Raw genomic sequence first — 13,727 nt, 5'->3', positions numbered from 1 at the left:
CCTTTCTCTTCTTCGTTCTCACAGCTCCCAGGGCCTCAGCTTTGGATTTGGCCCCGCGTCTGCGTGTAGGTTACCGGAGGGCATCTGTTGTTCACTCAGACAGGGCGGGGTTAAAGGAGCAGCTGATTCGGGGGCTCTGGCTCATTCAGGCCAGGGGGAGGGAGGGGTGCGGATGCGGGGCAAGCCTGCGGCGGCAGAGGTTGGCGGGACGTTGCACCAGCCTGAGGCTCGCCGTGCGTTCTCCCAGGGAAGTTGTTCCTGGATCCCGGAACCCTGGCAGTGGCGGGCTGCACAGGCTCTCCAGAAGGGAGGTGTGGTTAGTGACCTGTGCTTGCACACAGGCTTCTTGGTGGCGGCAGCAGCAGCCTTAGCGTCTCCTGCCCGTCTCTGGGGTCCGCGCTGTTAGCCGTGGCTCGCTCGCGTCTCTGGAGCTCCTTTAAGCAGTGCTTTTAATCCCCTCTCCTCGCGTACCAGGAAGTAAAGAGGGAAGAAAAAGTCTCTTTCCTCTTCGGCAGGTCCAGACTTTTCCTCGGACTCCCGGCTAGCTGTGGTGCACTAACCCCCTGCAGGCTGTGTTCACACCGGCAACCCCAGTCCTCTCCCTGCGCTCCGACGGAAGCCCGAGCCTCAGCTCCCAGCCAGACAAACCTCTCAGGCTGTTGAGTGCCGGTCGGCACCGATCCTCTGTGCGGGAATCTCTCCGCTTTGCCTTCCGCACCCCTGTTGCTGTGCTCTTTTCTGCGGCCCCGAAGCTTCCCCCTTCCGCCACCCGCAGTCTCTGCCCGCGAAGGGGCTTCCTAGAGTGTGGAAACGTTTCCTCCTTCACAGCTCCCTCCCACTGGTGCAGGTCCGGTCCCTATTCTTTTGTCTCTGTTTTTTCTTTTGCCCTACCCAGGTACGTGGGGAGTTTCTTGCCTTTTGGGAGGTCTGAGGTCTTCTGCCCGCGTTCAGTAGGTGTTCTTATATGTACTATTTACATTAAGTTAAAGCAAGGTTTATTGACAAAGTTGGAACTGAATATAGTTTGGGGACCAAATATATAATTTAGACTGAAATATAAGTATGGCTTGAAAGTAGATTGTAAAAGAGTTGCTTTCCTCGACTTTTAATATTAGATGTTGCACTTTAAAAATAAACTTTTTTTTTAATAATTTTTGTGTTTGCATATAAGTTTCACATGCTTAAAACTGTCCATATTGTGAACTAGTAGTATTTTATAGACTCTGGATGACTGGCTGTAAGGGGCTTAATAGAAGATAGTTTTGTGGAAAAGTGGTATTGTATAATCCCTTGCAACCTTTAGATTGTGAGATACTCTCTTTTTGGCCCCATTTAAATTGTGGAGTTTTGTTTGATTTAGTTAAAGATGCATTATCCGTCATTTCCCTCTTCTTCCAGCCATGTGGAATTGTGTCAGTGGTAGATGGCTTGATAAATATTTGCTGATTGATTAGTAATTTCTAGTTTCACTTCCAGATTTCAGAACATACGAAAGAGATGTGCTGAAATACTACAGTGAGATCCTTCTGGCCTCTTTATGGTGAAACCTTTTACATTTCAGGTCAAAGCAAATGGCATTTTTGAATCCTATCTCTCCAAACAAATATCTTTAAACAAAAATCTCCAATTTTAGGTCAAGGATCTGAAGAAAACTTTTGACCATTTTCCCAGAAGAAATCATAGATGCTGATACAACTACATTTGCATATAACTTGAAGGAGTTAAAGCATCTGTAGAATATTATGAAACTTAGATCAGAATTCAACAAGTAGAGCCAGTACTGTGCAGAAACCTACAGTAGCCTATATTCTGCTCTAAAGAATAGATTTATAAGCTTTTTGGTTTTGGTGAAACAACCTTTCTCTTCACTTATTTCTCTCCACATACTGCTTTTCTTTATTAGTTTATTTCCAGGTGTTCATATGTTTTATTGTTAATATCTCACCTATATTAATGTAAAAGATGTTAAAAATTGGTTTCTTCTCTGCATCTTGGAAATCATATCATGTATTGTTTCTTTATATGGTCATCCTTCTAGTCATTGTGTCCTATCTGAGTTACTTAATGAACTGAATAGTACATTCTATGCTTTTTTCTTTAATTAATTAATCAATTTTCATACAGCAGGTTCTTATTAGTTATCTATTTTATACTTATTAGTGGATATATGTCAATCCCAATCTCCTGATTCCTCCCACACCACCTCTTTCCCCCCTGGTATACGTACATTTGTTCTCTATGTCTGTGCTTCTATTTCTGCTTTGCAAATAAGATCATGTATACCATTTTTCTAGATTCCACATATATGCGTTAATATACGATATTTGTTTTTCTGTTTCTGACTTACTTCACTCTGTATGACAGTCTCTAGGTCCAGGGACGTTTCTACAAATGACCCAGTTTCATTCCTTTTTATGGCTGAGTAATATTCCATTGTATATACATACCACATCTTCTTTATCCGTTCGTCTGTTGATGGGCATTTAGGTTGCTTCCATGACCTGGCTATTATACATAGTGCTGCAGTGAACATTGGGGTGCATGTGTCTTTTTGAATTATGGTTTTCTCTGGGTATATGCCCAGTAGTGGGATTGCTGGGTCATACGGTAGTTTTATTTTTAGGTTTTTAAGGAACCTCCATACTGTTCTCAATAGTGGCTGTATCAAATTACATTCCCACCAACAGTGCAAGAGCGTTCCCTTTATTCCACACCCTCTCTAGCATTTGTTGTTTGTAGATTTTCTGATGATGCCATTTCTGACTGGTGTGAGGTGATACCTCATTGTAGTTTTTTTTTTTTTTTTTTTTTTTTAGCTGTGTTGGGTCTTTGTTTCTGTGTGAGGGCTTTCTCTAGTTGCAGTGAGCGGGGGCCACTTAATCACAGTGCGTGGACCTCTCACTGTCCAGGCCTCTCTTATTAAGGAGCACAAGCTCCAGATGCGCAGGCTTAGTAGTTGTGGCTCATGGGCCTAGATGCTCCGCGGCATGTGGGATCTTCCCAGACCAGGGCTTGAACCCATGTCCCCTGCATTGGCAGGCGGATTCTTAACCACTGCGCCACCAGGGAAGCCCCCTCATTGTAGTTTTGATTCGCATTTCTGTAATAATGAGTGATGTTGAGCAGCCTTTCATGCACCTCTTGGCCATCTGTATGTCTTCTTTGGAGAAATGTCTATTTAGGTCTTCTGCCCATTTTTGGATTGGGTTGTTTGTTGTTTTAATATTGATCTGCATGATCTTTATATATTTTGGAGATTAATCCTTTGTCCATTGATTCATTTGAAAATATTTTCCCCCATTCTGAGGGTTGTCTTTTCGCTTGTTTGTAGTTTCCTTTGCTGTGCAAAAGCTTTTAAGTTTCATTAGGTCCATTTGTTTATTTTTGTTTTTATTTCCATTACTCTAGGAGGTGGGTCATAAAACATCTTGCTGTGATTTATGTCAAAGAGTGTTCTTCCTATGTTTTCCTCTAAGAGTTTTATAGCGTCCAGTCTTACATTTAGGTCTTCAATCCATTTTAAGTTTATTTTTGTGTATGGTATTAGGGAATGTCCTAATTTCATTCTTTTACGTGTAGCCATCCGGTTTTCCCAGCACCACTTATTGAAGAGACTGTCTTTTCTCCATTATATATCCTTGCTTCCTTTGTCATAGATAAGTTGACCATAGGTGTGTGGGTTTATCTTTGGGCTTCCTGTCCTGTTCCATTGATCTATATTTCTGTTTTTGTGCCAGTACCATATTGTCTGGAGTACTGTAGCTTTGTAGTATAGTCTGAAATTAGGGAGTCTGATTCTTCCACCTCCATTTTTTTCCCTCAAGATTGCTCTGGCTGTTTGGAGTCTTTTGTATCTCCATACAAATTTTAAGATTTTTTTGTTCTAGTTCTGTAAAAAATGCCTTTGGTAATTTGATAGAGATTGCATTGAATCTGTAGATTGCTTTGGGTAGTAGAGTCATTTTCACAATATTTATTCTTCCAATCCAGGAACATGGTGTACCTCTCCATATGTTGTGTCACCCTTGATTTCTTTCATCTGTGTCTTACAGTTTTCTGAGGACAGGTCTTTTACCTCCTTAGGTAGGTTTATTTCTAGGTATTTTATTCTTTTTGTTGCAGTGGTGAATGGGATTGTTTCCTTAATTTCTCTTTCTGATCTTTTGGTGTTAGTGTACAGGAATGCAAGAGATTTTTGTGCATTAATTTTGGTTTTTTTTGTGGTACGCGGGCCTCTCACTGCTGTGGCCTCTCCCGTTGCGGAGCACAGGCTCCGGATGTGCAGGCTCAGCGGCCATGGCTCATGGGCCCAGCCGCTCCACGGCATGTAGGATCTTCCTGGACCAGGGCACGAACCCGTGTCCCCTGCATCAGCAGGTGGACTCTCAAACACTGTGCCACCAGGGAAGCCCTGTGCATTAATTTTATATCCTGCAACTTTACCAGATTCATTGATTAGCTCTAGTAGTTTTCTGGTAGCATCTTTAGGATTATTTGTGTATAGTATCATGTCATCTGCAAACAGTGACAGTTTTACTTCTTCTTTTGCAATTTGTATTTCTTTTATTTCCTTTTCTTCTCTGATTGCTGTGGCTAGCAGTTACAAAACTATGTTGAATAATAGTGACAAGAGTGGACATCCTTGTCTTGTTCCTGATCTTAGAGGAAATGCTTTCAGTTTTCCACCATTGAGAATGATGTTGGCTGTGGGTTTGTCATACATGGCCTTTATTACGTTGAGGTAGGTTCCCTCAATGCCCACTTTCTGGAGAGTTTTTATCATAAATAGGTGTTGAATTTTGTCAAAAGCTTCTTCTGCATCTAGTGAGATGATCATATGGTTTTTCTTCTTCAGTTTGTGAATATGGTGTATCACATTGATTTGCGTATATTGAAGAATCCTTGCTTCCCTGGGATAAATCCCACTTAATCATGGTGTATGATCCTTTTAATGTGTTGTTGGATTCTGTTTGCTAGTATTTTGTTGAGGATTTTTGCATGTATATTCATCAGTGATATTGGTCTGTAATTTTCTTTTTTTGTAGTATCTTTGTCTGGTTTTGGTATCAGGGTGATCGTGGCTTTGTAGAATGAGTTTGGGAGTGTTCCTTCGTCTGCAATTTTTTGGAAGATTTTGAGAAGGATAGGTGTTAGCTCTTCTCTAAATGTGTGGTAGAATTCACCTGTGAAGCCATCTGGTCCTGGACTTCTGATTTTTGGATGATTTTTAATCACAGTTTCAATTTCATTACTTGTGATTGGTCTGTTCATATTTTCTGTTTCTTCCTGGTTCAGCCTTGGAAGGTTATACCTTTCTAAGAATTTGTCCATTTCTTCTAGGTTGTCCATCTTATTGGCATAGAGTAGCTTGCAATAGTCTTATAATGCTTTCTATTTTTGCAGTGTCTGTTGTAACTTCTACTTTTTTATTTCTAAATTTATTCATTTGAGTTCTCTCCCTCTGTTTCTTGATGAGTCTGTGTAAAGGTTTATCAATTTTGTTTATCTTCTCAAAGAACCAGCTTTTAGTTTTATTGATCTTTGCTATTGTTTTCTATTTCATTTATTTCTACTCTGATCTTTATGATTTCTTTTCTTCTACTAACTTTGGGTTTTGTTTGTTCTTTTTTCTCTAGTTCCTTTAGGTGTAAGGTTAGATTGTTTATTTGAGATTTTTCTTGTTTCTTGAGGTAGGATTGTATTCCTATAAACTTCCCTCTTAGACCTGCTTTTGCTGCTTCCCATAGGTTTTGGATTGTCGTGTTTTCGTTGTCATTTGTCTAGGTATTTTTTGATTTCCTCTTTGATTTCTTCAGTGATCTCTTGGTTATTTAGTAACGTATTGTTTAGCCTCCGTGTGTTTGTGTTTTTTATGTTTTTTTTCCCTGTAATTTATTTCTAATCTCACAGCATTGTGGTCAGAGAAGATGCTTAGTAGGATTTCAATTTTCTTAAATTTACCGAGGCTTGATTTGTGACCCAAGCTGTGATCTGTACTGGTGGATGTTCCGTGTGCACTTGAGAAGAAAGTGTAATCTGTTTTTGGATGGAATGTCCTATAAAATACATTCTATGCTTTATTTATTTATTTATTTATTTATTTATTTATTTATTTTTCTGGTACGCGGGCCTCTCACTGTTACGGCCTCCCTTGTTGCAGAGCACAGGCTCTGGATGCGCAGGCCTAGTGGCCATGGCTCACCGGCCCAGCTGCTCCGCAGCATGCGGGACCCTCCCAGTCTGGGGCACAAACCTGCGTCCCCTGCATTGGCAGGTGGACTCTCAACCACTGCGCCACCGCAAAAAAAAAAAAAACAAATAAAATGCTGTGCCTTGCCCTCACCAAGAAACATATAGCTACCTATGTTTTTCAGCACTCTACCTCTGTAATGGACTCCTTGGACACTTGCTTGGACATTTGCTTTCCTCTATGAGGCAGATGATGTGTAGGCCACCTTAAATACTGGATTGACCTGTAGCAGTAGCTCTGCAGTAACTACTGGAGGAAGTAGTGAGCTAGTGGACATATATTATATATTGTGTTCCCTGGTGAATTTAGTTTGCCCTAAGTGGAAGTATGCATAGGTAGTGGAAGGTAGCACTGTGAGGGGAAATAATCATAAGATTGGTGTGATGTGCTCTTGGGATGTGTCCTTGGAATTAGAGGAGGGAAATTGGTGAGGAAGATGGATGACTGGCAGACTTATTTTAAAGCAGTAGTTATAGAAGCTTTCTTACAGAAATTTAGGAAATATTAATGTAACTAAAGGAATGATAGGAATAAATGAGAGCTGTAATAAGCCCATGTGTGCTTGTATTCCACTTAGTCCGTACATTTTTTCACAAGATATATTTGGTCTTGATCACAGAGATGATTTAATAACTGATGTTCATTTACTTGGTTGGTAACAGAAAGGAATTGATAATTGTTTGTTATTTGAGTAAGTGGTTAGCAGTATTCTTTTCGTTAACTTGTTCGTTTTGTTTTTAATTTTTTTTATTTGTTGGCCTTAAGTTTCTATTTATAAAATGTAGGTTATTCTTGAACCCCTTTTCTTTCACAAGGTAGTGTAAATGCCTGTTTAGTACTGTAGTATCCTTAGAAGAAAAGCATGGTTTAAAATTTTTCCTGCTCATAATGTTTAAAATTCTATTTTTCAAAATATTTTATTATGGAAAAACTGAAACATATACAAACAGAGGCATAATACTATAATGAATTTCATGAACCCATACAGCTTCAACAATTATCAATTCATAGTATCATGCCATCTATACTTGCACACATTTCTACCCCTCCCATGTTATTTTGAGCAAATCTCAGACACATATCGTTTTATCTGTAATAAGTATTTTAAAGGAAGACATAGTAAATTAAAAGTATGCATTGGCTTGAGGTTTCCATGTACTTTAATAATGAACCAGAAGACAAGTAAAAATAAAACATAGAAGTTGATATCATAACTTTAGTTAAGCTTTTTTATCCTTTTAGAAAATAAAACATTAGTGCACAGTATGAGTCTGATATTAGGATATAGGTCATAGGTCTTCAAAAAGAAGGATAAAAATGTTTCTGTCTGTAAAAGTGTTTGTATTTTTTTTTCTCATCTGATAATTCTTAGGGAAGGACATACATAATAGCTTTCGCAAAAAATTTTATCTATTTGCATCTCTTTTTGACCTTTTTTCCTGATTTTACAAACAAAAATATAAACAAGTACAAAGAAGAAGGTAAAATTATCTATAATCCTATTTTCAGAGATACCCTCAACATTCCAGAGTATATGCACATATATATTTTGCTGTCATATATTTTATAGGCCTTATTGAGTATAGATAAAATAGAAACAAGTTTTTGCTTATTTCTTTTATAGATACTGTGGATAGTAGGGAAGAAAAGCCTGCTGCTTCTGATTCTTCTGGGAAACAGTCTACTCAGGTTATGGCAGCAAGTATGTCAGCTTTTGATCCTTTAAAAAACCAAGATGAAATCAATAAAAATGTCATGTCAGCATTTGGCTTAACAGATGATCAGGTTTCAGGTAAGTTAGTGCCTTCCTCCCATCCTTTATTCACCCTCTCCTTCCTCCCCTTTCCTTCTTTCCTTCTTTAATGGAAGATAACTTGGATATGGTGAAGTGCTCAAATCTTAAGAGTTCAGTAAATGTTTACATATGTATATACCCTATGTAAAATACCAACAAGATCAAGATGTAGATGATTTCCAGCACCCTGGAAAGCTTTCTCATGCCCTCTCCCAGGCAATAGAACTGTCCTCTTTAAAGAATAACCTCTGTTGGTTCAGGTAAATTTTATCAGAATTCAGAGGGTTTATTTTTTTAAAAATCTGAATCATTTATAATCTTATTTCAGATGTGTTGCTGGATTTAAATTATATTTGATATTCTTTCTTTTGATCTTAAATTAAGGCAATTTAAATGAAGATTTCTGGTTTAATTTAGTGTAGAAACTGCTTTTATTTGAATGTTTTTAACCTTAAAACAGCATCTATACTGTGCTTTCTTTTTATATTTTGGGCATCATTTTTTCTGCTTTCTCTCTTGGGATTCCAATTACATGTACACTGGAGAGCTTGATTGTCCCATGGCTCTCTGAGGTTCATTTTTCTTCACTCTTTTTTCTCTCTGTTCTTCGGATTGGATGATTCCTGTTGATCACTCTTCACATTCACTGATTTTTTTCTACCATTTCCAATCTGCTGTTAAACCTTTCTAGTGAACTTTACCTCTCAGTTACTGTGCTTTCAGCTCTAGAATTTCCGTTTGGTTCTTTTTATAGTGTTAGTTTTTTCTGTTAAGATGCCTTACCTTTTCATTCATTAAGATTGTATTTCCCTTTAATTCATTGAAGGTATTTTTATTTAATTCTTTAAAATTACTTATAAAGCTGCTTTGAAATGTTCACTACATCCAGCATCTGGGCCTGTTTGGAGTCAGTTTCTTCTGCTCTTTCCCTCAGGGGAAACTGAGTATGGGTCACATATTCCTGTTTCTTTCCACATCTGACAGTTTTTGATTGAAAACTGGACATTGTGGTTAATATGTTCTAATAACTTGGTATTCTTCAGTCTAATGCTCTCCCAGCTGAGCTATTTCAGCAAAGACTTGGGATTCTTTTAGGTTCTTGTGAGGATTTTTTCTTACTGCTGCTCTAGTATTTACTCAAATTACTCCTTCCTCCTGGGATTATGGCAGCTGACCGCTCTGCTAAGTCCTTTCAGCTCTAGGTGTGCTGCTTTTTCTTCTGTGCCCTCTTGGTGTCACCCTCTCCCCTCCTACCCCCATGGTCAGCTGGGGGTTTGGGACTGAGCTTATACTCATATTTTAGGTCTCATTCCTTCAGTGACTCTCTTAACTCAAGGGCTTTTCCCCTCAAATTTCTGGCTGCTTGACCAATCATGAAGCTAACACCGGTTTTCTGTGGTTGGAGCTGCAGAGGTTGGGGTTTGCAATTCTCACCTGTTGTAATTCCAGGGGGGTAAACTCTTGGTGTCTGCTGACATTTGGCTGACCTCTAGTCATTTCAAATAGTTGTTTTCTTCTATTTTGTCCAGGTTTTTAAGTTATTTGTGGGAGGTTTTACCTGATCAGTTAACTTTGCCATTATCAGTAACTGGAAAGATAGAAAAAGAAAATTAGTAGAAAAAATCCTTTGAGACTTTTATGGGATTATTTATTAAAGAGAATTGTGTGACATTCTGAAAAAGAGAGGTGAATATTTATACATGATGTATGTTCTTGGCAAAAGAAGACATCGCATAAGTGGTCCATCTAAAAAACACATTTTTAGAGCAACTGAAATATGAGTTAATATTACAACTTCGTAATATTTAAGACTTCAAGATATGCCAGATAGAAGGCGTAAATAGTTATATATGAGGTCAGGCTTAAAATTTTTGATTAGAATATAGTATAGACCAGACTAATATGATTACTGTGATTCATATTATATTTGAAGACCATTTCTCTGGTAGCTTTGTATGTTGAATTGAAGTAGGAAAAACTGTACACATAGAAAATGCCAGGATACTTTGTGAAGTTACTCAGGTTATGATGTGAAAAACTTGGCTACAGTAGTGAATGTGTACATGGAGGGATGAACTATTATGATAGGAAAAGCAACATTAACTAATAGCTTATGTACAAGGAAGAAAAGAGGAGTGGGAGTAATATTTTTTTAGGATAATAACATAGTGTGTTTGTATTATCTGTGTTATCCTTCTTAGGAGGGACGTGTGTATTTATTTGTCTACATGTTGATAAATATCAGTGAAATGGTGGTACGCAGGAGCAACTGTCCATTTTACTCTGGCAGTCATCAGTTTCTCTTGCATTACCAGTACCATTATCCTAGTTTAGGTTCTTATCAATATCTGGACTATCATCTTCCACCTATGTGCCTCTAATACAGTGCTAAGTTCTGGGATATACCAGTGCAAAGGATAGAGGTTTGGCCCTCAGGGAAATTAGTCTGCTAGTAATAGCAAGTACTTATGTGGAGCTTTCTAAGTGGTATTCACTTTTATAGGCTCTTGCTATATAATCATTTTTTAATTTTCATTTTTAATATATTTTATATTAAATATATTAATATATTTAAATAATGTTTTAATATATTTTTTTAATATTTTTTGTTGAGGTATAGTTGATGGTACAATATTATATAAAGTTTCAGGTGTACAACATAGTGATTCACAATTTTTAAAGGTTATACTCCATTTATAGTCATAAAATATTGGCTATATTCTCTGTGTTGTATAATATATCCTTGTAGTTTACTTATTTTATATATAGTATTGATAGTTTGTACCTCTTAATCCCCTACACTTCTTGCCCCTCCCCCATAACCACTTTTATAAGTATTTGCTATAAGCTCTTATTAACTCACAATCCTTACAGTAACCTTATGAAGTAGGAATTAGTATTTCTTTTGTACAGATGAGGAAACTGAGGCACAGAAAGAGATCAAGTAACATGCCCGGAGTTACACAGCTACTAAGTGGCAGCATTGGGAATTGAACCTAGACAGTCTGGCTCCAAAACTTGTGTTTTTAACCATTCTTCTATATTGCCCAAACAAAAAGAACTTAAAGAAGTCAACATATCTATAATCTACAGTTATCTTCAGAATGTCTTTTTTGCCTGTTACAGTATTGGAGCTGTAGCAAATTCTCTCCATTTACTTCTTTGTTCATTATTTTAGAAGAATTTTGAATGGTTCCATGTGTAAGAGAGCTAGGCCTTGTGAGGCAGATGGAAGGAATCAGAAAGGGACCTGGCCAAAAGAGCTCCAAGTCTAAGAGGGAAGATGAGGCCTCTTCAGAAATACAAAGTAGAAGTTGGTAAGGGTCTTAATAAAAGTATACTCCATAGAAGTTCACAAGTGAAGAAAAGTATTTATGGGTGAAGAAGCCTTACTAGAAGTGTGGAGTTATAACTGAGTTTTAAGGAATGTTTATCTAGATATGTGAAAATGGGACAGTGAAGGGAACAGTGATTAATGAAATGGAGGCAGAGAAAGTATTAGATCTATTGGGGGAATAGGGAATAGGTTAGTTTAACTGAAGGGCATGTGAGAAGAGGAATTGTGAGAAATGTTTGGACCTTTGAATACCAAGCTAGAGGCTTGAACTTGATTTATGGGCAGTGGAGGCCCATTGAAGAATGAAATGAGGGCTTCCCTGGTCAGTGGTTAAGAATTCACCTGCCAATGCAGGGGACACGGGTTCGAGCCCTGGTCTGGGAAGATCCCACATGCCGCGAAGCAACTAAGTCTGCGCACCACCACTACTGAGCCTGCACTCTAGAGCCTGCGAGCCACAACTACTGAAGCCCACGCACCTAGAGCCCATACTCTGCAACAAGAGAAGCCACCACGAGAAGCCTGCGCACTGCAACGAAAAGTAGTCCCCGCTCGCCGAAAAGACCTAACACAGCCAAAAATAAATAAATAAATAAATTTTTTAAAAAAAGAATGAAATGATACTTTTCATTGATCTAAGAATAGATTACATAAAGTGGTGGATACTTTTATCGCAGAGGTGAGTTTTGGTTTTTGCAGGGGGAGTTTAGGACTCAGGAATGTAGCACTCCACACTTTACAAGGAAGGATTTCCAGTTGTAGCTTTGGATTCTTGAGAGATTGGAGCAAAGGAAAAAAGTATATACATCAATATATAAGGCTGCATTTGGGTTGTGCTTATTCTATAGTACTTTTATTTTTAGTCTCTTAACCAAACTTATTATTGAGCTTGTTGGGGACAGGTCTTGTATTAGAAACTGAGCTGACTTTTCATGACCACCCAGGGCCACCCAGTGCTCCTGCCGAAGACCGTTCAGGAACTCCCGACAGCATTGCTTCCTCCTCCTCTGCAGCTCACCCACCAGGAGTTCAGCCACAGCAGCCACCATATACAGGAGCTCAGACTCAAGCAGGTCAGAGTGAAGGTAAAATAGAGCTTAGAGCGCATGTGCGGAAAGGTACATGTGCAGAAACGTTTATTATGGCATTGTTGGTAACGGTGAAAAGCTTACGTGTGCATTCATGCTATGAACACGGTTGTAAAAATTTTTGATGTACTGACATAGTATACTTTTGGGTTAAAAATACCAAATAGAATAATGTCAGGTATGCTTCTGATTATTGAAAAGGAAAAAAAGCTAAAAATGTTTAAAGCATAATATTTAGGTGCTATTTTATTCCCTTCTCCCTTCCCCTCTTGCAACTGTGTATTATTTTTGTAATTTAAAAAACAGAGGTAAAGCATAACATTAGTTAAGTAGTTTTTTTGAAAGATAAATAGCCATTTATATTTTTGTGCATTTAGCAATATGTCTTTTGTGGAAAAAGCAATGTATTTTAAATCAAACTTTTCTTCTCTAAATGATGTGTTCTTGGATGAGCAGTTTAATCTCTGGGTTTTTATATTCTCCCACCGTAACTTGTGAAAATTGGACTAAATCAGTGGTTTTAAAAGAGGGTCTTTAGTCCTGAATGAAATAGAACTTAAAAGCTCAGTATTTAAAACAAATAAGGGGTCACTGCCATTGTTGAAGGGGATTGAGGGGCCGCAAGCTCAGGACAGCAGACACTGAGGTGCCTCATTGAAACCCTTGGAGCGCTGCAGAACGTCGCCTCGGGGTTACTCATCTAGGGTTCCTTCTAGATGTTAAAATGTTATTTCTTTGAATTGCCCATGCTTGTTAGGCCCTTTAAAGCCCTATGTTTTACTTTAAAACAATCACCAGGTGGTGCTCTATTTGCGTAAAGGGGCCAGGTGGTATGACAGGATGTATTTTCAGCACGATAAGCAAGTGACTGAGTTTATTAATCACATTAAAACAAACAAATAAACCCCCCAAAACAGTCTAAAATGAACCGAGCACTTTTGTAATAGATTTCTAATTATTCTGTGGTGGTACTTTTAGGTTTGTCCCATTGGATAAATGCTAGTGGTAGAGACCAGCAGGTGGCATTTTGCTGATAAATGAGTGGTTTGGGAAGAATTTCTTACTACTAAAGCCTCTTCTCAACCAACTTTAGTCATAGTCTTTCCTTTGTACCAAGATGCAACTGCCAGAACTGGCATAAGCTAGAACTGAGGCAGATGTGTCTGAAACAGGAAGAAGCAGAGTTTGGATATGATGGGAGTTTAATGGCTATGTCAGATGAACTAACATCTGTTTTGAAAAAACAAAAAATCCTAT

At 38.3% G+C, this 13,727-nt stretch overlaps 1 protein-coding gene across 5 annotated transcripts in view; it reads left to right on the top strand.

Annotated features, from left to right (window-relative positions):
• The window catches only part of TFG (trafficking from ER to golgi regulator), a 44,117-nt gene that overhangs the window by 21,536 nt on the left and 8,854 nt on the right, over positions 1-13,727 (top strand). For 3 of the 5 annotated variants that reach the window (XM_032630355.1, XM_032630356.1, XM_032630359.1), the window contains exons 5-6: positions 7,875-8,042; positions 12,327-12,467. In XM_032630355.1, coding sequence (XP_032486246.1) covers positions 7,875-8,042; positions 12,327-12,467 — 309 coding nt within the window. The remainder of the gene's footprint in view (positions 1-7,874; positions 8,043-12,326; positions 12,468-13,727) is intronic. The other 2 variants (XM_032630358.1, XM_032630357.1) reach the window with 1 other exon arrangement.

The sequence above is a fragment of the Phocoena sinus genome, chromosome 4 (genome assembly GCF_008692025.1).
Source record: "Phocoena sinus isolate mPhoSin1 chromosome 4, mPhoSin1.pri, whole genome shotgun sequence".
Classification (NCBI taxonomy): Eukaryota; Metazoa; Chordata; class Mammalia; order Artiodactyla; family Phocoenidae; genus Phocoena; species Phocoena sinus.
The sequence above is the reverse complement of the archived record's forward strand: the minus strand, read 5'-3'. Positions and strand labels throughout refer to the sequence as shown.